This window comes from Sceloporus occidentalis, unplaced genomic scaffold, assembly GCF_023333645.1.
Source record: "Sceloporus occidentalis isolate IW3139 unplaced genomic scaffold, rSceOcc1.0.p SCAF_13, whole genome shotgun sequence".
NCBI classification, from domain to species: Eukaryota; Metazoa; Chordata; class Lepidosauria; order Squamata; family Phrynosomatidae; genus Sceloporus; species Sceloporus occidentalis.
The window spans coordinates 17755775-17778782 of NW_028316993.1; the positions used below are offsets into that span (position 1 = coordinate 17755775).

At 41.9% G+C, this 23008-nt stretch overlaps 2 protein-coding genes across 4 annotated transcripts in view; one reads left to right on the forward strand and one right to left on the reverse strand.

Moving 5' to 3' along the window:
- AUNIP (aurora kinase A and ninein interacting protein) overlaps positions 1-19700 on the forward strand; it is a 42338-nt gene extending 22638 nt beyond the window's left edge. For both annotated transcript variants that reach the window (XM_089479210.1, XM_089479211.1), the window contains exons 2-5: positions 9780-9921; positions 10022-10153; positions 15080-15200; positions 18433-19700. In XM_089479210.1, coding sequence (XP_089335336.1) covers positions 10061-10153; positions 15080-15200; positions 18433-19352 — 1134 coding nt within the window. In that variant the 5' untranslated portion in view covers positions 9780-9921; positions 10022-10060 and the 3' untranslated portion in view covers positions 19353-19700. The remainder of the gene's footprint in view (positions 1-9779; positions 9922-10021; positions 10154-15079; positions 15201-18432) is intronic.
- Positions 17074-23008, reverse strand: part of MTFR1L (mitochondrial fission regulator 1 like) — a 28146-nt gene continuing 22211 nt past the window's right edge. The window contains exons 8-9 of one of the 2 annotated variants that reach the window (XR_016271882.1): positions 21716-22115; positions 17074-21573 (exon numbers count right to left, since the gene is read on the reverse strand). Coding sequence is in view for 1 of the 2 variants with exons in the window: in XM_089479215.1 (XP_089335341.1) it covers positions 22010-22115 (106 nt within the window). In the remaining variant the exon portion in view is untranslated. Of the gene's footprint in view, positions 22116-23008 lie in introns of both variants that reach the window. The other variant, XM_089479215.1, reaches the window with a different exon arrangement.

A 23008-nucleotide genomic window follows, 5' to 3' on the forward strand; every position in this document is an offset into this window, starting at 1 on the left:
CCACAGAGTTGCAGCGGAAGACCTAGCGATGCCTAGAGAGGTGTCCTCTCAGGTAAAAAGTGTTTTTGTTACTCACGTTTTTCCATATTCACGGGGGTCCTGTGCCCCGAATCCCAGTGAATGTGGAGAGCCCACTGTATTCCTATCCCTACTCCATCCAATGAGGGTGCAACTATACTGTAGAAATAATGCACTTTGACACCACTTAAGTGCACTGTAGCCCCGTCCTATGGAATCCTGGGATTTGCAGTTTTGCAAACCTTCTCTGCCGAAGAGTGTTTGCGATCCTCACCAAACTACAAATCCCAGGGTTCTGTAGGATGGAGCCATGGCAATTAAAGTGGTGTCGAACGGCATGATTTGCATATAGTGTTTGAGCCTTGGATTGTGACTCTGGAGACCAGGGTTCGAATCTCAGCTCGGCCATATAAACCCACTGCATGTGTCCTTGGGGGAGTCACACTCTCTCAGCCTCAGGGGAAGGCCAGGGGCAAAAACAAAACAAAACCCAACCCTGAAGAAACTTGCCATGAAAACCCCATGATAAGTTTGCCTAAGGGCAAGGCACCCAACTACAACAAATTATGTCATGTAGCTGTAAATAAACCCTTTGAAATGAATTTGTGGCCTGTTACAGACTGCCAAAATAAAGCTGCTTCGGGTCTCTTTGGAGGTATGCTATTTAAATGATGCATGCATCCTAAAAATCTGGAAGCTGCACCAAAGCTGCACTCCAGTGCTTAGGAATGGAGTGTGGCTTTGGCGCGACCTCCGGACTCTTAGGACCCATGCATCATTTAAATAGCATGCCTCCAAAGAGACCCGAAGCAGCTTTATTTTGGCAGTCTGTAACAGGCCTATATTTTAATATGAGTGTTTTTAGCCTTTTTATTTGGTGTTGTTCTTGAATGCTCTACATTGTGCAGTGCCTTGTTTTCCTTTGTGGTTTTTTGAGGACATCTGGTCAAAGAGTTATAGAACCATAGAGTTGGAAGAGATCCCAAGGGCTATCCAATCCAACCCCATTCTGCCATGCAGGAACTCTCAATCAAAGTATCCCCGACAGATGGCCATCCAGCCTCTGTTTAAAGACCTCCAAAGTAGGAGACTCCACCACTCTCTGAAGAAACATGTTCCAACGTCTAACAACCCTTACTGTCAGGAAGTTCCTCCTAATGTTGAGGAGGAATCTCTTTTCCTGGAGCTTGCATCCGTTGCTCTGGGTCCTAGTCTCTGGAGCAGCAGAAAACAAGCTTCTTCCCTCCTCAATATGACATCCCTTCAAATATTTAAACAGGGCTATCATATCACATCTTAATCTTCTTTTCTCCAGGCTAAACATCTCCAGCTCCCTGAGTCGTTCCTTGTAGGGCATAGTTTCCAGACCCTTCACCATTTTAGTCGCCCTCCTTTAGTCATGCTCCAGTTTCTCCACATCCTTTTTAAATTGTGGTGCCCAGAACTGGATACAATATTCCAGGTGGGGCCTGACCACAGCAGAATACAGTGGCACTATTACTTCCCTTGATCTAGACACTATACTTTTATTGATGCAGCCTAAAATTGCATTGGCCTTTTTAGCTGCCGCATCGCACTGTTGACTCATGTTCAACTTGTTGTCCACTTGGACTCCCAGATCCCTTTCACATGTAGTTTCATTCAGCCAGGTCTCCCCCATCCTATATCTGTGCATTTCATTTTTCTGCCCTAAGTGCAGTACCTTACATTTCTCTTGTGTTGAATATCATTTTGTTAGCTTGAAGAGAAAGGAGTAATGGGAATCTGGGGCCCTAACTGCTGGGGCTTGGATTGCAATTCCCAGCATTCCTCACCACTGACCAGAACATCTGGGGCTGATGGGAGATGCAACCCAACAACAACAGTAATAATAATAATATTATATTATTTCTATGCCGCCTCTCCCGTGGGATCAAATACAATATAAAATACAGCATATATTAGAAATACATTATATCACTTCCCTCCCTTCCCCCAGACAGAGTATATAAGGAAATAAAAATAATACCATAATAAAATATCATTAACAACTAAAACAGTTAAAGCAATTAAAATTTTTGCAATCAAGCAAAGAAGGGGGAGGATATGAACCCCTTTTAGATCTGCTTTGGGTCCATTGTAAACATGATGCCTATTGAATGCATGAAAGACTGATTGAATTGGAACTAGCAAAACTTTGCAAAGAGAAAAGGAGGAACTGCGCGCGCAGCTGCAAGAGCAGAGTCTGGGTGGGCGGGGAGAGGGGCGGGGCCAGGCGGATCCCTCTCCGGCTATTGGTCCTTTCCTGGGAGGAGGGGCGTGGCCAGGTTGGCGGGAAATTGGACTGGGAAGAAGGAAGGAAGCAGAAAGGTTGGTGGCTGTTTCTTCTCTTTGTTCCTTATGGGAAGCGGGAGGGTGGCCTAGTGGTTAGAGACCCAGCTTCAGGGATCTCTAAAGGAGGGAGGGCAAGGCATTGGAGAAACATATGGAGGGCATTGGATTAAAGTGGAGGGCATTGGAAAAATATGGAGGGTATTGGATTAAAGTGGAGGGCATAGGAAAAATATGGAGGGCATTGGATTAAAGTGGAGGGCATTGGAAAAATATGGAGGGTATTGGATTAAAGTGGAGGGCATTGGAAAAATATGGAGGGTATTGGATTAAAGTGGAGGGCATAGGAAAAATATGGAGGGTATTGGATTAAAGTGGAGGGCATTGGAAAAATATGGAGGGCATTGGATTAAAGTGGAGGGCATAGGAAAAATATGGAGGGTATTGGATTAAAGTGGAGGGCATAGGAAAAATATGGAGGGCATTGGATTAAAGTGGAGGGCATTGGAAAAATATGGAGGGTATTGGATTAAAGTGGAGGGCATAGGAAAAATATGGAGGGTATTGGATTAAAGTGGAGGGCATAGGAAAAATATGGAGGGCATTGGATTAAAGTGGAGGGCATTGGAAAAATATGGAGGGTATTGGATTAAAGTGGAGGGCATAGGAAAAATATGGAGGGTATTGGATTAAAGTGGAGGGCATAGGAAAAATATGGAGGGTATTGGATTAAAGTGGAGGGCATAGGAAAAATATGGAGGGCATTGGATTAAAGTGGAGGGCATAGGAAAAATATGGAGGGTATTGGATTAAAGTGGAGGGCATTGGAAAAATATGGAGGGCATTGGATTAAAGTGGAGGGCATAGGAAAAATATGGAGGGCATTGGATTAAAGTGGAGGGCATAGGAAAAATATGGAGGGCATTGGATTAAAGTGGAGGGCATAGGAAAAATATGGAGGGCATTGGATTAAAGTGGAGGGCATAGGAAAAATATGGAGGGCATTGGATTAAAGTGGAGGGCATAGGAAAAATATGGAGGGCATTGGATTAAAGTGGAGGGCATAGGAAAAATATGGAGGGCATTGGATTAAAGTGGAGGGCATAGGAAAAATATGGAGGGCATTGGATTAAAGTGGAGGGCATAGGAAAAATATGGAGGGCATTGGATTAAAGTGGAGGGCATAGGAAAAATATGGAGGGCATTGGATTAAAGTGGAGGGCATAGGAAAAATATGGAGGGTATTGGATTAAAGTGGAGGGCATTGGAAAAATATGGAGGGTATTGGATTAAAGTGGAGGGCATAGGAAAAATATGGAGGGCATTGGATTAAAGTGGAGGGCATAGGAAAAATATGGAGGGTATTGGATTAAAGTGGAGGGCATTGGAAAAATATGGAGGGCATTGGATTAAAGTGGAGGGCATAGGAAAAATATGGAGGGTATTGGATTAAAGTGGAGGGCATAGGAAAAATATGGAGGGTATTGGATTAAAGTGGAGGGCATAGGAAAAATATGGAGGGTATTGGATTAAAGTGGAGGGCATAGGAAAAATATGGAGGGTATTGGATTAAAGTGGAGGGCATAGGAAAAATATGGAGGGCATTGGATTAAAGTGGAGGGCATAGGAAAAATATGGAGGGTATTGGATTAAAGTGGAGGGCATAGGAAAAATATGGAGGGTATTGGATTAAAGTGGAGGGCATTGGAAAAATATGGAGGGTATTGGATTAAAGTGGAGGGCATAGGAAAAATATGGAGGGTATTGGATTAAAGTGGAGGGCATAGGAAAAATATGGAGGGTATTGGATTAAAGTGGAGGGCATAGGAAAAATATGGAGGGCATTGGATTAAAGTGGAGGGCATAGGAAAAATATGGAGGGTATTGGATTAAAGTGGAGGGCATTGGAAAAATATGGAGGGTATTGGATTAAAGTGGAGGGCATAGGAAAAATATGGAGGGCATTGGATTAAAGTGGAGGGCATTGGAAAAATATGGAGGGCATTGGATTAAAGTGGAGGGCATAGGAAAAATATGGAGGGCATTGGATTAAAGTGGAGGGCATAGGAAAAATATGGAGGGCATTGGATTAAAGTGGAGGGCATAGGAAAAATATGCAGGGCATTGGATTAAAGTGGAGGGCATAGGAAAAATATGGAGGGCATTGGATTAAAGTGGAGGGCATAGGAAAAATATGGAGGGCATTGGATTAAAATGGAGGGCATAGGAAAAATATGGAGGGCATAGGAAAAATATGGAGGGCATAGGAAAAATATGGAGGGCATTGGATTAAAGTGGAGGGCATAGGAAAAATATGGAGGGCATTGGATTAAAGTGGAGGGCATAGGAAAAATATGGAGGGCATTGGATTAAAGTGGAGGGCATAGGAAAAATATGGAGGGCATTGGATTAAAGTGGAGGGCATAGGAAAAATATGGAGGGCATTGGATTAAAGTGGAGGGCATAGGAAAAATATGGAGGGCATTGGATTAAAGTGGAGGGCATAGGAAAAATATGGAGGGCATTGGATTAAAGTGGAGGGCATAGGAAAAATATGGAGGGCATTGGATTAAAGTGGAGGGCATAGGAAAAATATGGAGGGCATTGGATTAAAGTGGAGGGCATAGGAAAAATATGGAGGGCATTGGATTAAAGTGGAGGGCATAGGAAAAATATGGAGGGCATTGGATTAAAGTGGAGGGCATAGGAAAAATATGGAGGGCATTGGATTAAAGTGGAGGGCATAGGAAAAATATGGAGGGCATTGGATTAAAGTGGAGGGCATAGGAAAAATATGGAGGGCATTGGATTAAAGTGGAGGGCATAGGAAAAATATGGAGGGCATTGGATTAAAGTGGAGGGCATAGGAAAAATATGGAGGGCATTGGATTAAAGTGGAGGGCATAGGAAAAATATGGAGGGCATTGGATTAAAGTGGAGGGCATAGGAAAAATATGGAGGGCATTGGATTAAAGTGGAGGGCATAGGAAAAATATGGAGGGCATTGGATTAAAGTGGAGGGCAGAGGAAAAATATGGAGGGCATTGGATTAAAGTGGAGGGCAGAGGAAAAATATGGAGGGCATTGGATTAAAGTGGAGGGCATAGGAAAAATATGGAGGGCATTGGATTAAAGTGGAGGGCATAGGAAAAATATGGAGGGCATTGGATTAAAGTGGAGGGCATAGGAAAAATATGGAGGGCATTGGATTAAAGTGGAGGGCATAGGAAAAATATGGAGGGCATTGGATTAAAGTGGAGGGCATAGGAAAAATATGGAGGGCATTGGATTAAAGTGGAGGGCATAGGAAAAATATGGAGGGCATTGGATTAAAGTGGAGGGCATAGGAAAAATATGGAGGGCATTGGATTAAAGTGGAGGGCATAGGAAAAATATGGAGGGCATTGGATTAAAGTGGAGGGCATAGGAAAAATATGGAGGGCATTGGATTAAAGTGGAGGGCATAGGAAAAATATGGAGGGCATTGGATTAAAGTGGAGGGCATAGGAAAAATATGGAGGGCATTGGATTAAAGTGGAGGGCATAGGAAAAATATGCAGGGCATTGGATTAAAGTGGAGGGCATAGGAAAAATATGGAGGGCATTGGATTAAAGTGGAGGGCATAGGAAAAATATGGAGGGCATTGGATTAAAGTGGAGGGCATAGGAAAAATATGGAGGGCATTGGATTAAAATGGAGGGCATAGGAAAAATATGGAGGGCATAGGAAAAATATGGAGGGCATAGGAAAAATATGGAGGGCATTGGATTAAAGTGGAGGGCATAGGAAAAATATGGAGGGCATTGGATTAAAGTGGAGGGCATAGGAAAAATATGGAGGGCATTGGATTAAAGTGGAGGGCATAGGAAAAATATGGAGGGCATTGGATTAAAGTGGAGGGCATAGGAAAAATATGGAGGGCATTGGATTAAAGTGGAGGGCATAGGAAAAATATGGAGGGCATTGGATTAAAGTGGAGGGCATAGGAAAAATATGGAGGGCATTGGATTAAAGTGGAGGGCATAGGAAAAATATGGAGGGCATTGGATTAAAGTGGAGGGCATAGGAAAAATATGGAGGGCATTGGATTAAAGTGGAGGGCATAGGAAAAATATGGAGGGCATTGGATTAAAGTGGAGGGCATAGGAAAAATATGGAGGGCATTGGATTAAAGTGGAGGGCATAGGAAAAATATGGAGGGCATTGGATTAAAGTGGAGGGCATAGGAAAAATATGGAGGGCATTGGATTAAAGTGGAGGGCATAGGAAAAATATGGAGGGCATTGGATTAAAGTGGAGGGCATAGGAAAAATATGGAGGGCATTGGATTAAAGTGGAGGGCATAGGAAAAATATGGAGGGCATTGGATTAAAGTGGAGGGCATAGGAAAAATATGGAGGGCATTGGATTAAAGTGGAGGGCATAGGAAAAATATGGAGGGCATTGGATTAAAGTGGAGGGCATAGGAAAAATATGGAGGGCATTGGATTAAAGTGGAGGGCATAGGAAAAATATGGAGGGCATTGGATTAAAGTGGAGGGCATAGGAAAAATATGGAGGGCATTGGATTAAAGTGGAGGGCATAGGAAAAATATGGAGGGCATTGGATTAAAGTGGAGGGCATAGGAAAAATATGGAGGGCATTGGATTAAAGTGGAGGGCATAGGAAAAATATGGAGGGCATTGGATTAAAGTGGAGGGCATAGGAAAAATATGGAGGGCATTGGATTAAAGTGGAGGGCATAGGAAAAATATGGAGGGCATTGGATTAAAGTGGAGGGCATAGGAAAAATATGGAGGGCATTGGATTAAAGTGGAGGGCATAGGAAAAATATGGAGGGCATTGGATTAAAGTGGAGGGCATAGGAAAAATATGGAGGGCATTGGATTAAAGTGGAGGGCATAGGAAAAATATGGAGGGCATTGGATTAAAGTGGAGGGCATAGGAAAAATATGGAGGGCATTGGATTAAAGTGGAGGGCATAGGAAAAATATGCAGGGCATTGGATTAAAGTGGAGGGCATAGGAAAAATATGGAGGGCATTGGATTAAAGTGGAGGGCATAGGAAAAATATGGAGGGCATTGGATTAAAGTGGAGGGCATAGGAAAAATATGGAGGGCATTGGATTAAAATGGAGGGCATAGGAAAAATATGGAGGGCATTGGATTAAAGTGGAGGGCATAGGAAAAATATGGAGGGTATTGGATTAAAGTGGAGGGCATAGGAAAAATATGGAGGGCATTGGATTAAAGTGGAGGGCATAGGAAAAATATGGAGGGCATTGGATTAAAATGGAGGGCATAGGAAAAATATGGAGGGCATTGGATTAAAATGGAGGGCATAGGAAAAATATGGAGGGCATTGGATTAAAGTGGAGGGCATAGGAAAAATATGGAGGGCATTGGATTAAAGTGGAGGGCATAGGAAAAATATGGAGGGCATAGGAAAAATATGGAGGGCATAGGAAAAATATGGAGGGTATTGGATTAAAATGGAGGGCATAGGAAAAATATGGAGGGCCTTGGATTAAAATGGAGGGCATAGGAAAAATATGGAGGGCATTGGGAGGAAAAGTTGGAAACACTAAATTGGTTGCATGTGGCTTGATTACATCGGCTTGTGTTTTATTATGTCCTCAGCCATATTTTTTCTGGTTAATTAAATATAATAATAATAATAATAATAATAATTGTTAACCCTTGACTGAATCTACATTCAGATTATTCCTTTCTTTTGTGCATTGTGCTCAAAAGGGGGAAAATCCTTTGACCCTTTGCGTTGTGCTCTCAAGCAGCCCATTGCCAAACACATTTGCTGTTGCCAAACATGTTTGCGTCCTGAGCTCTGGGTGCAAGTCCTGTCTGTTGTTTCTTCATGGAAAAAAGACTTTTAGAAGGATCCTCTTTGCAGCAACAGATGCATTTCTTGGAGGGGAGCAGCAAACATGGCGTTACTCAATGGGCTTCTTAAGTAAAGGACATTTTGAAATTCCTTATGGACAGAAGGTTTAAATGTAGGGCATGTCCTGGAAAAGGAGGACATCTGGTCACCCTATTCCCAAGAGACTGAGTAAACCAACAGGGGACGATAATGCAGAGGATGCAGTAGGGAATAAGACTGAGTGTGGTCTAGTGGTTCAAGCCCCATCTGCACATCTCCACTTGGGTGCCTCTACATCAGTGAGACCTCCAAAATGTTTAGGACTCCAACTCCCAGAATTCTTGGCCACTGGCCAAGCTGGCTGGGGCTTCTGGGAACTGAAACCCCTGGCTCTCCATTTCAGTGCATTGCTTTGTATTTGGAGTATTTTGTAATGAACAAAATGTGGGGATGAGAAGAAGACATTTCGTATGGTGTAGCGTAGTGGTTTGAGCAGAAGCCTGGAGATCAGGGTTCAATTCTGTTGGACGATTTTTGCATTCTCTTTCCCCCTCCTTAGATAGATAGGGATTTCCTGCATGCAAACTCCTCTCCCTCATTCAAACCAACCGTGTGATTTAGGCCACTCGCCCTTTGGGACTGACAGACTCTCTGTCAAAGAGTTTCAACCGAACTGCATGTTTTCCATCTTCGTCCTCTCCCAACTTTCTTTGGAAAAAATGGTGAGATAAAGATATCTTTTTTACCTGAACTATTCACTAGCTAGATTAGGACCTAGCCCTTTATGTATATGTATATAGATTAAAGCCATTAGTAAACTTTGGTTTTAAACTACAAGCTATGTGTTCGTTTTTAGGGAAGCGTGGTTAGACAAAGGCACATTTCTACTCTGCTGATTTAAAGCTAGACCCTAACTGGCTTGGCTTTGACATTTCTGATAGGTAATATTTTTGTTTAAGCCCTAGGAAAATGAATTAACCTACAGATTCCCCACTCAACCTTGGAGACCAGCTAGGTGTCCTTGGATGAGAGTCACACACTCTCAGCCCCAAAAAACCCTGTGATAGGTTTGCCTTAGGGTCCCCATAAATTGGAAACGATGTGAGAAAAGCAGCGACCGTTTTCATTCTGTGCCTGGAACAAGACTTGTTCTTCAGCACTTTGGAGAATGTATGAGGCATATTCAAAGGTCAGAGAGCACTGAAGTACGTGGATGGTTTGAAGGGAAATATTCAGAAATGTGAATGTTCCAGAACATTAGAATACCCATAATCTGACTTCAGAATTTTGACTTTCTTTTTTAGTGGTAAAGCTTTAACAACAGAGTCAGTGGTGTAATAGTTACAGAGTATGACCAGACTTGGCCACGGACACCCATTGGACCAGTCATATCTCATGGCTTGATCCATCTCACAGGCTGATGTGACGATAAAATGGGAAGGAAGAGCCGGGTACACCGAGTGAGAAATAAAGAAATGAAATAAAATAGAAATTGCTAACGTGTGCACAATAGAGTCTAGCTTCTCTGTTGCTTTTAAATATTAATTATCCAAAGCTGTTTCCCACAGGGATTGCACCTTGCTGCTGGGACAGATTAGGAGCAGATGGCAAACGGCTGATGAATCCCTGATGAGCGGAATCTGTAGCACTGACATGTGAAGCCAGCGACCAAACTGGATGTTGGGATCCTAAAGTTTCTAAGCCATTAAGGTAAGCAGTGCTGTCAAAAGCTTTGAACCCCAGACTGCGTCATCTGGAGGACTAGGAACTTGGTGTATATCCCACCTCTTTTTGTCCTTTTTGACTGCAGAAAATTCCATGTTATTTGAACACAGAAGACAGATTGCTGATGAAAAGAAAGGGCAGGACTGCTGATGATAAACAGCATGAGTCTTGTGGTGTCTGGCTGGATACTTCAGCACTCAAGAGACGCAAATTGCAGGTAATGGAGCGACAAGGTTAGAAAAATATTTTTGAAAGCTTCACGTGTCTTAGTTGTCAGATGGGCATAGGATCAAGAAAACTGTGTAAACACTTCCTTCTTGTTGTGAGTGCATTCAAGTAGTTTCCAGTGAACTTATCATGGAGTTTTCTTGGCAAGTTTCTTCAGAGGTCGTTTGCCATTGCCTTCCCCTGAGGCTGAGAGAGCGTGAATTAGCCATGGTCACCCAGTGGGTATACATGGCCAAGTCGGGACCCGAACCCTGGTCTCCAGAGTCACAGGCCAGTGCTCAAACCACTATACCACACTGGCTCTAACTCTTTCTTGCAAAGCCCAAAATTTCTAGGCATCCCAGCAATGTAGAGATGTGATGCTTCCATTCTATTGATAGGTATTCCAAAGGTATCGCCTCATGCATCTGAGGAAGGAAGCTCAGGTTTACAAAAGCTCATGCTATCAACTTCTTTCAGTTAGTCGCAAATGTGCTACAAGATCTCTTTCCATACTAACACAGCTGTGTCTTTGAATTCATATTTATACAGTTTGCTATGTGGCTAAAATGTACAGCCTCTTGTCTGTAAGAATTGTTAGTCACATTGGAGGGCAGGGCAGAGGTGAAGTACACTTGCTTCTCCATAGAATCTTGACTGGCTTGTTTTGAATGCCTGAGGCTGCATGACAAAGCGCACATGATGTGGTTATTCACGTGCAAGAAAGAGGCCACAAGTAGGTTTGCACTGATTTCTAAACTACCGAAGAATGTGTTTAGAGCAGGGAAGGGCTGACTCCTGTTGAGAAGAGCCATGAGTGTTTTTCAAGGAGAACTCCATGGTCACCCAGTGTGGTTTGACCAAGCAGGAATATAAATCTCACACTTGAAAGCAAATCACACCAAAATGCCCCCTTGAGGGGCTTCTTGTGGGCAATGACCACAGGTTTCCTCCTCTGTCCAATACATAATGACCAAGAGCATCTATATTCATTTGTGTGTATAGGGGGGAATCACCAGCATTCTTCTTCTGGGCTTTCCTTTCTGCCCCTGCACATAACCTCAGCTGAGAGGACCTATGCTGGAAGTGTGGGGCATTTTCTCAGTTGCAAAGTTACAGCTGGATTGTGTTTGGGATCACACTGCTTCTTCTGACTATGGCAGGGAGAGCTCCAGCACCATCAGCTGAGATTGCCTATGGTGAGGAGTGTGTTATTGTGCAAGGAGATACTGGATATCTCCATCCCCAACAGCTTAAAGAGTATATACACTGATGTAAATGGGTTTTAGGCCACTACATGCCACAAACAGGATGCCAGCTATGGTAGAAAGAAGATAGAAAAGTTGGTATAAAGATATAAAATCCAGCTGTGATTTCAGACCCATGGACCATCTTGCAAAGCCCAAATGTTCCTCCCCAAGGCCCTGATGGATAAATATCTTGAATGCTTGCACGCATATTCTGTCCTTTTGGCTGGCCCTAATGCTGGCTGGAATTCATGACAATAGTTTCATTTGTGTATTCAGTAGTGTAGGGAATATATAGGGATTTTACCTTCCTTACATATATTCCCTACACTACTGAATAAAGGTAAAGGTAGTCCCTTGCTATGAATGTCTAGTCGTAACTGACTGTAGTGGTTGGTACTGATCTCCGTTAATAAGCCTAAGAGCCAGTATTGTCATGTGGCCAGCATGACTGCACTGAATACTGTTACCTAACCACCAAAGTAGTACCTATTTATTTACTTGCATTTGCATGCTTTCGAACTCCTGGGTTGGCAGAAGCTGGGACTAGTGACAGGAGGTCACCCCATCATGCGGCATTTGGGCCTCAAACTGCCAACCTTCCGATTGTCTGAGCATCAGAATTGGCATCTTAACCACTAAGCCACCGCATCCACGCACTACTGAATACACAAGTGAAATTGTTGGCATGAATTCCACTCTACATCCTCCACCTTTATTAATAATAATTATAATTAATAATTTGTTTTATTTATATACCGCTATTCCAAAGATCATAGTGGTGAACAGCAAGTAAGCTAATTAGCAAGTAAGCTAATTTGCCCCCAACAGTCTGGGTACTCATTTTAGCTCCTTCCTCTGAAGGATGCAAGCCTGAGTCAAGCTTGGGCCCTTTTGCTGGTCTTGAACTCGCAACCTTGTGGTTTTGAGTAAATGGCCTCAGTACAGGCATTTAACCACTGCGCCACCAGGCTTTATTAGTCCCCAATCCTGATTTAGTGGGCAGGAATCGCTGCAAGTGATGGGGGTCTGTTCTCTTGTTGATCAGGACTCAGCAAAGTGATAATAAATAATAAAACTTTTATTTTTATCCCGCTTTTCTGTGACAAAACAAAGCGGCTCACAACATATTAAAATATCCACATTTACAAAATTATGTCCCAAATTCCCCCCTTAAAACAGGATTAAACATGATACAATTAAAATTGAAGACTAAAATATCTATTAATAACACAGTAAAAATATCATGAGGACAGAGCGGTGGACTAATACATGATGTGAGGAGCAATCATTCTGTGGCCAGACACTTTTATTCGGGAAAGGCCTGTCAGAAGAGATCCGTCTTGACAGCTTTTTTAAAGCTGTCTAAGCTGGCAATTTGACAGATCTCGTCCGGCAGGCTGTTCCATAGTTTGGGAGCAATTGCACAGAAGGCCCTCTGGGAGGTAGCAGTTTCCACTCTGTCCCATGCATGATTTCCAGTGTGAAGAAGAATTGTGACAGAAAGCCAATGTGGTGTAGTGGTTTGACAGCAACCCTGGAGACCAGGGTTCAAATCCCCACTCATCCATGGAAGCCCACTGGGTGACCTTGGGCGAGTCACACTCTCTCATCCTCAGAGAATGGCAATGGTAAACCTGCTCCAAAGAAACTTGCCAAGAAAACCCTGTGATGGTTTTGCCTTAGGATTGCAATAAGTTGGAAATGACTTGAAGGCACACGGCAACACCACCAATCCTGCCTCTGTCACTGGAGGTGACTGGCAAAGGGGGTGGTGGAAATATCAATCTGCTTCATCCTGATCAACAGGAGAACAGAGCTTCTTTGTTTGCAGTGGCTACTACCCGGTATGTCAGGATTGTAGGCATTGGGCATGAGAGATGCTACTTACCTACGTAACTAAGGTAGCTAAATACATGAGATTGAATCTAAGCTATGGATTTTTTTCTTATGGCCAACCAACATGGCTGTCTCTGGCTTTTGAAACAGGGCACCCACTTTCCAGGCTGGAGTAGTTTAATTCAGGTTCCTCATTGCAGTGGAAGATGAAAATGTTACTGTCAGTGTTGGGAGGTGAAAAAGAAAAGGCATTTATAATGGGGTTTAGACTGCACAAAGTACTCTGTGGCATTACAGTTGCTATAAAAGATAGGTCAGTGTTCTCCCACTGCAGCTGAGCAGTGGACTAAATAGTTTTATTTCCAAATAAAGATTTCGTTGGAATGAATAAGACCTCTAAGCCAGTGCTAATATAAGTCCCATTGATTTCAATGGATCTAATTTCATTAGGGATGTCATTAGATTTAGCCCAGTGGCTTCTTGATTAAGGGCATCTGATTCACTTTGGTTGAGGTGTTCTTGGGATATTTCTAATACTTGGAAATCATTCCCTTCTAAAAATTGGGAGTAATTTTTTATTTAAAGTGCAACTTTAAGTTTACGTTGCTGCCCACATCCTCTGCAACAGCAATGCACTGAGATTTTAACAGACATATAAAAGCCTGGCTGGAAAAAATACTTTTTTATTTCCTTCTAAACATACATTTTTCTATTCCCCTTGATATTTTTGTATGCAGATAATATGTACTTTCATATCAACAGAAAACCGAAACAAAACCTAATTCTAGTCAACTCCATTTTTGTGCTGGAGTCAATTTAGCCACACTTAAAACCTATTGAAATCTGAGAGTCAGATTGATTTCAAAGAATCTGACAAAAGCTAGATCTAGCTACTTAATGTTATTGGCAGGACAGTTACTAAACTGACTGTCGTGCAGCAGGGGAGGCTCAGGTTTTTTCCCCTTAAAAAAGTTTCTGAGGCCTGTTACAGACTGCCAAAATAAAGCTGCTTTGGGTCTCTTTGGAGGTATGCTATTTAAATGATGCATGGGTCCTAAGAGTCCGGAGGTTGCTCCAAAGCCAGACTCCATTCCTAAGCACTGGAGTGCAGCTTTGGTGCAGCTTCCGGATTCTTAGGATTCATGCATCCTTTAAACAGCATACCTCCAAAGAGACCCGAAGCAGCTTTATTTTAGCAGTCTGTAACAGGCCTGAGTAAATTATGTTTGCGTGTGAATGAAATGAGCTTCAAGTGAAGGACAGCTTACAAATGTAGGAGTGACATCAGTAATGAAATGCCAAGAAACTTAAGGAACAGGATTTGGGGATTGTTAAACTCAAAAGTGCCCCAAGGTTTGCAGAAAAATTTTAAAAATATTCAAAAATAAAACTTATGGGAGATTTAAAAAAAAAACCTTCAGTAGCTAATGTAGCTGAAGGAGGGTATGGCTGGCAAGAACCCAGAACAGGAGAATTCAAAGATATAGTCGTGTTACTATGTAGAATCAATACATGTAGAGAGATCTTGTAGCACCTTTGAGACTCACTGAAAGAAAAGAAGTTGGCAGCATGAGCTTTCCTAGACTAAAGTCTACTTCCTCAGATGCTTTTGGAGAGTTGGTGCTAGGAGATGAGGGTTTACTACAGCTGCCTTGGGTCCCATCTTGGGAGAAATGTGGCCTATAAAGTAAATAAATAATTAAACATTTTGAGTTGATCTCATTTATAAATTGTGGTATTCTCATGGATTTAAGATGAGTTAAAGCAAAACCATAGGATTTTGGATTAAATGGTATGTGGAGGCTGAAACTCCTGCATGAATTTTGATCCAGAATTTCTTTCCCACTCAGAACCTAATAGGGAAGCCAGCATTAAGAATACTGCACCGACTCCCTTCTTCTCCATCAAAAGCACCTCTTCCATGCACAAAACAAACCTCCATTTCCACCTTCTTCAGAGCTCAACCATCAGGTATGTTTTTCTAGGAGAAGCAAACCTGTTCATGTCACCGGAAGGGATAAGGTGTTTGGAACGCAGGATTCTAAAGAGGAGCCATGACTCCTGAAAGGCTTCCAGACTCTTAGCCGTTTCCAGATACACAAAATAAGCAGACTAAAAGAATTAGTTCTATTAATTAGCACTGAATATTCGGTTTTTGTCAGATGTTGAGAACTGGTTCTTCAGCTGAATCCCTCTCTTCATTTGCTCATGGCAAATTGGACTGGATTACCATCTAATTCCTCCAAGGTAATTGGCCATTTGTTTTATAGAGCCTTTGTATGATGTATTCTTTCTTATACCTTGGAAAACTACATGAGTAAAAACGTAAAGGTTGGATCTGGATCTAAACATATTGAAGCGGCATGTTGTAGAGAGGCATGATTCTGGTGAGATTAAATTGCATACATACCTGGCATCCTAGGCTAAATATCTGTAAACTCAGCCAGAGACTCAGCAATAGTACCAGAAAGAGGAGAAGTGTGTATGTGCCAGGGACCAAGGCTGCATCCACATTGAGTATGATGCCACTGTGGCTACCATGGCTCAATGCTTTGGAACTCTGGGAATTGTAGTCTGTTGTGGCTCCAGAGCTCTCTGTAGTTTGTTGTGGCACCAAAGCTCTCTGACAGAGAAGGTAATATCTCATAAAACTCCAAGTCCTAGAATTCCATAGCAGTGAGCCATGGCAGTTAAAGTGTCAAACTGAATTATTTCTTCGGTGTGGATACAACCCAATTCCAACTTCTGTTCCTGGGGGTCCTGGTCCTGTCAATTAGATCAGGTTAGCACATGCATAATATCCATATATACACATTCAGTTCTAGCTAGGAGTGTGCATTGCAGATTCTCAAATCATTGGCCCTCCCACTGTGTTAGAGTAGACAATAATTCCCATAACTCCTCATCACATGTTCATTGGGACTTCTGGGTGTTAAATCTAAAATAATTGAAGAGATGACCTGGTTCAACATAACCTAGTTGAATTTGGCATCTAGGCCATCCACATCACTTTTGCGCAAACATTTAATTGTAGCAATTGTTCTATTCCATTTGAGAAACATCCTGGTAAAATGGGGAAAATCTGGTGATGCTCCAAGTAGACATCTTTATTTGATCCATAAAGGAAAATGTGTGCCGTACAAAGTCTTGGCCACTCTAATACAGGTATAAGCCTGAAGTAGAATCAGGTCATGTTTTAGTTATTACTTAAGTCTGCAAATGTGTTCTATTGTAACCATCAGTGTTTTCTCCCTTCCCATAACTGTAGCAAGGCCTCTGTCCTTGTACTGGGAAGGGGATGGCGGCTATGGTCTCCTTCAGACATTTTTGTTTTGCAAATAATCTCTTGTTCAAGACCAAGAAAGCTACATGTTTTGGGGTTTATTGTTGTTAATTGCCATCACTTTGATTCTGACTTATAAAGGGATCGCAGTCACTTTACCATCCACAGCCCTGGTTATCCTAACTTTGGTATTCAGTGATGTAACTTTAATCTTTACACCTTCTTGTCTGTCCTTAACTGCTTGAAGAGTTTCATCTGTACTAGTTTGTGTACTACAGTGCGCCCTTGTTTAACACGGGGGATCCGTTCCGGACCCCCCCCCCGGCATAAAACAAAAAACGTGCATGCTTGAGCCCCATTGCAAGTAATGGGGATTATGCTCGTGGTGGTGCGTACGTCATTGTTTCTTCCAGCACATGGCTCCAGAAGAAGCAGCACTGCTTTCATATGACGTGGGCACACTGTAGTTCCATACCACCCCAAATAATGCTGAATCCTCAATTATTTAAAAACCAGGAAACTATTAAGAAAATGTACCGGATTTTAATAATTTGCACATCATTGAAAAGATTTGCAGAAGAGGGTTTATTTCACACTTCCATTGTACCTTTCTTTTTGAGGATACAAAAACCACACAATGTCATCCCAAAAGCTTGTTTTTCCATCCTACACCCTTTTATTCCAGGACTGCAGAGGAGGTTGGAACTTCTGTCTCATGTCTAGGTTTCAAATCACCTCAAACACTGAGCAACTGGGGGCAGATGGGTAAAGGTAATAGAGGCCCAAAGAAGGGCAACCAAAATGGTGAAGGGTCTGGAAACCATGCCCTATGAGGAAAGACTCAGGGAGCTTGAGTATGTTTAGCCTGGAGAAAAGAAGGTTAAGAGGTGATATGATAGCCCTGTTTAAATATTTGAAGGGATGTCATATTGATGAGGGAGCAAGCTTGTTTTCTGCAGCTCCAGCGACTAGGACCCAGAGCAATGGATACAAGCTAGAGGAAAAGAGATTCCACCTCAACATTAGGAGGAACTTCCTGAGAGTAAGGGCTGTTTGACAGTGGAACATACTCCTTCTTTGGAGTGTAGTGGAGTCTCCTTCCTTGGAGGTCTTTAAACAGAGGCTGAATGGCCATCTGTCGGGGATGCTTTGATTTGGATTTCCTGCATGGCAGGGGGTTGGACTGGATGGCCCTTGTGGTCTCTTCCAACTCTATGAGGGCAGCAGCACAAAGCAACTCTGGATTATTTTCAATTACTTTTACTAAACAGTCCAGGCCAGCTGTTTATTGCTGATGTCTCTCAACCCCATAGAAGAGCAGAGTTTATAATTTTTGTCGGTTTTTCAGGCTATGAGGGCGTTTACTCCTGATGTTTCGTCAAAGCTGCTGGCAAAACATCAGGAATAAACTCTTCTAGAACTGGCCTCATAGCCTGAAAAACCCACAAAAAACTATGGATAGTGGCTGCGAAAGCCTTTGATTTCACAAATCAGAGTTTAGTCTCTTGGCGGATTAGGTGAAAGTGTTAATTTAGATATTTGCTTTCCCCTAGTTAGGTGAAATCCTGTGATAGCATACCTACAATTGTGTGTGTTGTGTCTTCAAGTCATTTCTGACTTAATGGCAACCTATCATGGGCTTTTCTTGGCAAGATTTGTTCAAATGAGGTTTGTCATTGCCCTCTCCTGAGGCTGAGAGAGTGTGACTTGCCTGAGGTCACCCAGTGGGTTTCCAGGGCTGAGTGGGGGACTTGAACCACAGTCTCCTAGAGTTCTAATCCAACAAACTACTACACCATACTGGCTCTATTTAGTAGGTAGGCTATTATGGTATATTTGCCATTCCAATGCAGTTCTAAACTACATAAAAAGTGTATAATTGACATTGTGGATTAACTGAAATTTAACTTGTCCTTCCAGGGGAGAGGGAAATCAACACAAGTAAACAGTTACCTGCTGGTGCATCAAACAGTGCTTCTAAGCTAACAAACCATGAATTGCTGGCTGGGGAAAGAACATCATTGCTAACTTCTCTGACTCAACCAGTAATCATGCAAGAATACAAACAACAAGTTGTAGAGAAACCACAACACATTCCTCCCTGGAATTCTTTCCTGGCTGAACCCCAGAGTAACAGCTGTGTCCTCAGTTATATTAAAGGAGAAGATTCTACTACTGCACAAGGGGAGAACCCTCTCTCCTTAAACTTCAGTCAGCACCAGAAAGAGAAGGGGCTTCTTGATCAGGGAGCTGTGTCTAAGTCACCTTTAAGAGAGAAAAATGGTGATTGGAAAAAAGAAAAACCAGCCACCTTAGCTTGTCAGGGTAGTCCAAACCTGAAGATAGAAAGAGCTTCAGATAAAAGAACTAAAGGTTGTAGAAGATACAAACCACCATCTTCTTGTAATGACAGCTCCTTCATAGAATCCTCTGACTCTGAGAATATAGATCCTCAGCTGGGGACAAATATAACAGAAATGAGCCCTATGAAAAACTTCAGCAAAACTCTGCCTGGGTTCTGTTTGAAATCTAAAGGCATTTGTAGTGAGAACAGCCAGGTGGATGTGACCAACTCCTTGTTCACGCAAGATTCGGAGGGCCACAAAGTCATTTCTCACCGCTTTTTTCGTGAACAAACTCCGCTGTCTCAACAAGGCAAAAGCAGCTCAGGAGTGAGCCCATCCCATAAGAACTGCTTTGGGGCTTGTTATCCTGTGGAGAGAAGGCCCCATGTCTCTCCGGGCAGGAGCTTGTCTGTTCTAGCAGACATTAGTCAGAAATCATGTTATGACTTGCTATTCACAGAGGATTCAGAAGGCAATAAAGTCATTAAACACTAACTCATAATTGCTCTGTGGGATAAATGCCCTCAGTGCTTACTTACAAAACAGATACAGACAAGGCTTAAAGGTGCACTGCATTTATGTTGCCTACAACTGTGTAGTGCATGCTGAAGCCATTCTGCATGCTGGTTGTCCAGCAGAGGAAGTACAGAAAGAATACTATCATCATGGCTGAAGCCTAATCCTCCCAATTTGGAAAATAGGCAGCTGAATCTATTAGTATGAATAAGTAATGAACCTTGTCTGACATTCTAGGATTACAGCCTTTCCTGTTGCTTCAATACACTTTTGTATGAAAAAAATCTGTTCTTGTGCTGGTAATAAAAATTGTATTCTGATTCTTAAGCTGCTTTTTCTTTCTTGGGAGTCATAAGAGCACCACCTACCTTCTGGTTTTCTGTAATTTTCTTCCCTAGCAGATGGAACAGAAGTGTAATAAGAGTTATACTATGCCTGCTCTTGCTCTTGAAAGTAAGTGTTAAGGATGAGGATTAAAAATAAACTGCACGCATCCCTAACATCTCCTAGCCTGTCCAAACCTCATATTTCCCCCTCAGGCCATTAAGTCTTAAACCTAGTCACTTGGAAGCAGGCGTGGGATTAACTACATGACAGAATTCACAGGGCCTTCTCAGCCCTATAAAAGAGGCCAGAGTATCTTTGGATCTAGTTGAGCTACAGCTGGTTCTTCCCCAACCTGTTTCAGATCCTTACAGTATAAGTAAACTGAAGCACATTGTAAGTACACTATAAGTAGGCTGAAGTCTATGAAAGCTCGTTCTGCCTATTTCTTTCAGTTAGTCTCAAAGGTGCTACAAGATCTTTCTACATACTGATTCCACAGACTAGCATGGCTATATCTTTGAATTCTATCTCACTTCCATGTCAGCACATTTCAATGCACACAGCAGAGCAATTTCCCCTGCAGCAGGAGCCATCACGTTGCCTAATAATCTACTATTAAGAAAAATCACAACTAAAACTAGTTTTTTGTGGGTTTTTCCGGTTATGTGGCCATGTTCTAGAAGTTTATTCCTGATGTTTTTCCAGCATCTGTGGCTGGCATCTTCAGGAAGAAACTCTTCTAGAACATGGCCACATAGCCCAAAAAACCCACAAAAAACTATGGATGCCAGCCATGAAAGCCTTTGACTTCACAACTAAAACTATTCTCCCAACTTAGCTGGACATATTTAAAACCAAGTCACTAGCCTTGAAAGCCATTTTTTCTAAAGGGGTCAGCTGGGTAGGAAGAACCAATGCTGACTTTTCATTAATGTAAGAAATGTACTTAGCAGTCTTGGGTATTTAATTGTCTCTGTGCCATAAAATATAAATGTGATAAATATCTATCTCTGTCTCTGAATAGCTAGGTAGAATATGGGTTTGAACAGGAAAGAAAATGCTAAGTGGAAACCTGCTCTAAGCTATACAAGAAACTGATAATGATGTAGTGTACTGGCTTGAGATAACTTATTTTAAAGCAAAACACCTTCACTGCTTATGAGAGATATCTGAATACATCCTGTAAAGTAACCATACTTTAATTTCCGCTGTGTCTATCCATCTTCAAGAAGCTATGGCGAAGTGTATTACTGGTAATACTTTTAAGCATGTGGTCAAAGGCTACAGAGGACCAACATCTCCCTGATTACAAGTATTTGCAATGAGCTCTTAAGCTGCTTTTTCATCTAGAAAAAGGACTCCCATACTGTAAGACAAAGTGATGGCTGAGACTATTGAATGCTGGTGGAGGTCTGGGTGGATAACACCTACAAGGCAACTGCACAATGGAGTTTTCCCAGTTCATCTCCAGCAAGTCTGGCCATTTGGGTGGGAGGTAGAGCTACACCGGTGCCATCCAGCTGCAGTTGCACAGCCTGGAAAAACAGCTATACAAGGAGTTTCTTGATATCTCTGTACAAAATCCATAATAATAGTTAACAGTGGCATAAACACAAAAGAGAATTCTGGCCACATTATCAGATCTATGTGGACTTGGTCCTCTTAATGGTCTGTTCCAAAGGGATTTCAAAGAATACCTTTTATTTTCATTCATTCTGTTTGCTGAGGGAAAAAAGCAAGCACTTTAGAATTTGTCTTCCCTAGTGCCAGGGAAAAAGAAAGGGTGAAGCAAAACTTTTCTTGCCTGGAAGTCATCAGGGGCTGGTAAGACTAGGAGGCTACACGCAGAACCATCTTCAACAGCATACAGTATCTGCCATCAAAGGAGAGGGATTTGTGGAGAAAGGCTTAAAACAACCAATAAAAAGATGTTTCTATATAGGAACTTTGAAAAGATGAATTTACACACTCAAAAATTGCAACAAAATTAATAGTTCATTTTTAATTTAACTTACCACTATGTCAGTCACTTGCAAATTTCACCGGAGAGGTATCTTTACTAACAACACTTCATTTCAAAACGGTCTGGAAAACTATTTGCCCTTTTAAAAAATTGTATCTCTTAGCTGTGTGGAAAGAAACATTGCAAAAAGACAGTTCTTCTTGCCTAGCGGTTATTTCCACACATACATTCATGCAGGAAACCTAATCCCTAAGAGATATTTGATGTTCTGAGGAAGGCAGCCACTGTAGAGAAAAATCTTAGGAGCACAATAATTTGCTTTACAAGGTAACAAATGAGCATATTGTCAATTCTTTTTCATGTTTACATCTTCATCCTTCAAGGCAAATTTTCTTCTTAAAACCTCTGCTATAAGAACTGCAGGATCTTCCTCTTTCAGTAAAGTTTTGTTCCTAAAAATAATACACAAAATAAAAGATATTAACAGGAGCCCAAACAGAGTACACCATGACCCAATACTCACTTCTCACTCTGTAAACGTACTGGTTTTTAATAACTACAGAGATCAGTCCAAAATACCTGAGATTACTTAACGTCTGACAACCTAAGGCTGATGGACAAGTGTGAATTTGCTATCAACTTTATCTACAATCTTAAGACCTTTCAAGAAGATTAAAAAGCATCAATACAAAGGGGAGATAGAAGAGAGAGAACTTCAGTACTATTATTTGTTTTTCTAAAGGCCAGACTTTATTGCATTTAACCAAAGGTCATTACAATTTGTCAGATTCTGCTAACAAAAATTATCAGAAGTGGAATACTGGCTGAGATGCACAAATAGCAGTTCATCACATGCGCCGTGTGACACCCATCTCCCCATCCAATAGTTGCCAAGCCTCATGGAGGGTGTCATTAAATGTCATTAAATTAAATGGGAGATGACTGAGCAGTACAATAGTTCTTCACAAAGGACCAGTAACACCACCACTTGCAATGGGAATGGGAGTCAGTTTCCCCAGCTATTTACCGCTGCACTGTGATGCATGGGGCTTGGCAACTGCTGGAGGGAGTTGAAGGGGGCAAGCGAAAAGCCCCCTTTGCCTGGTTCAAAATTAAACATATACTCACACAACCTCCGGTTTGTCATTGACAGGCTTCCTGCCACAACCTACTCTTAAAGCACTTTGGAATTGTAAAAAAATAAATAAAATCAAACCAAAGATGTATTGGTAGTCTTTCAAAATGTGAACTTTTTAAAATCACAGATAAAATAAGTACATAATATCCTATTTAGTTCAAACAAATAATTTCACAAGGACGCCAAAGAGAAGCACTGTCCCATCAT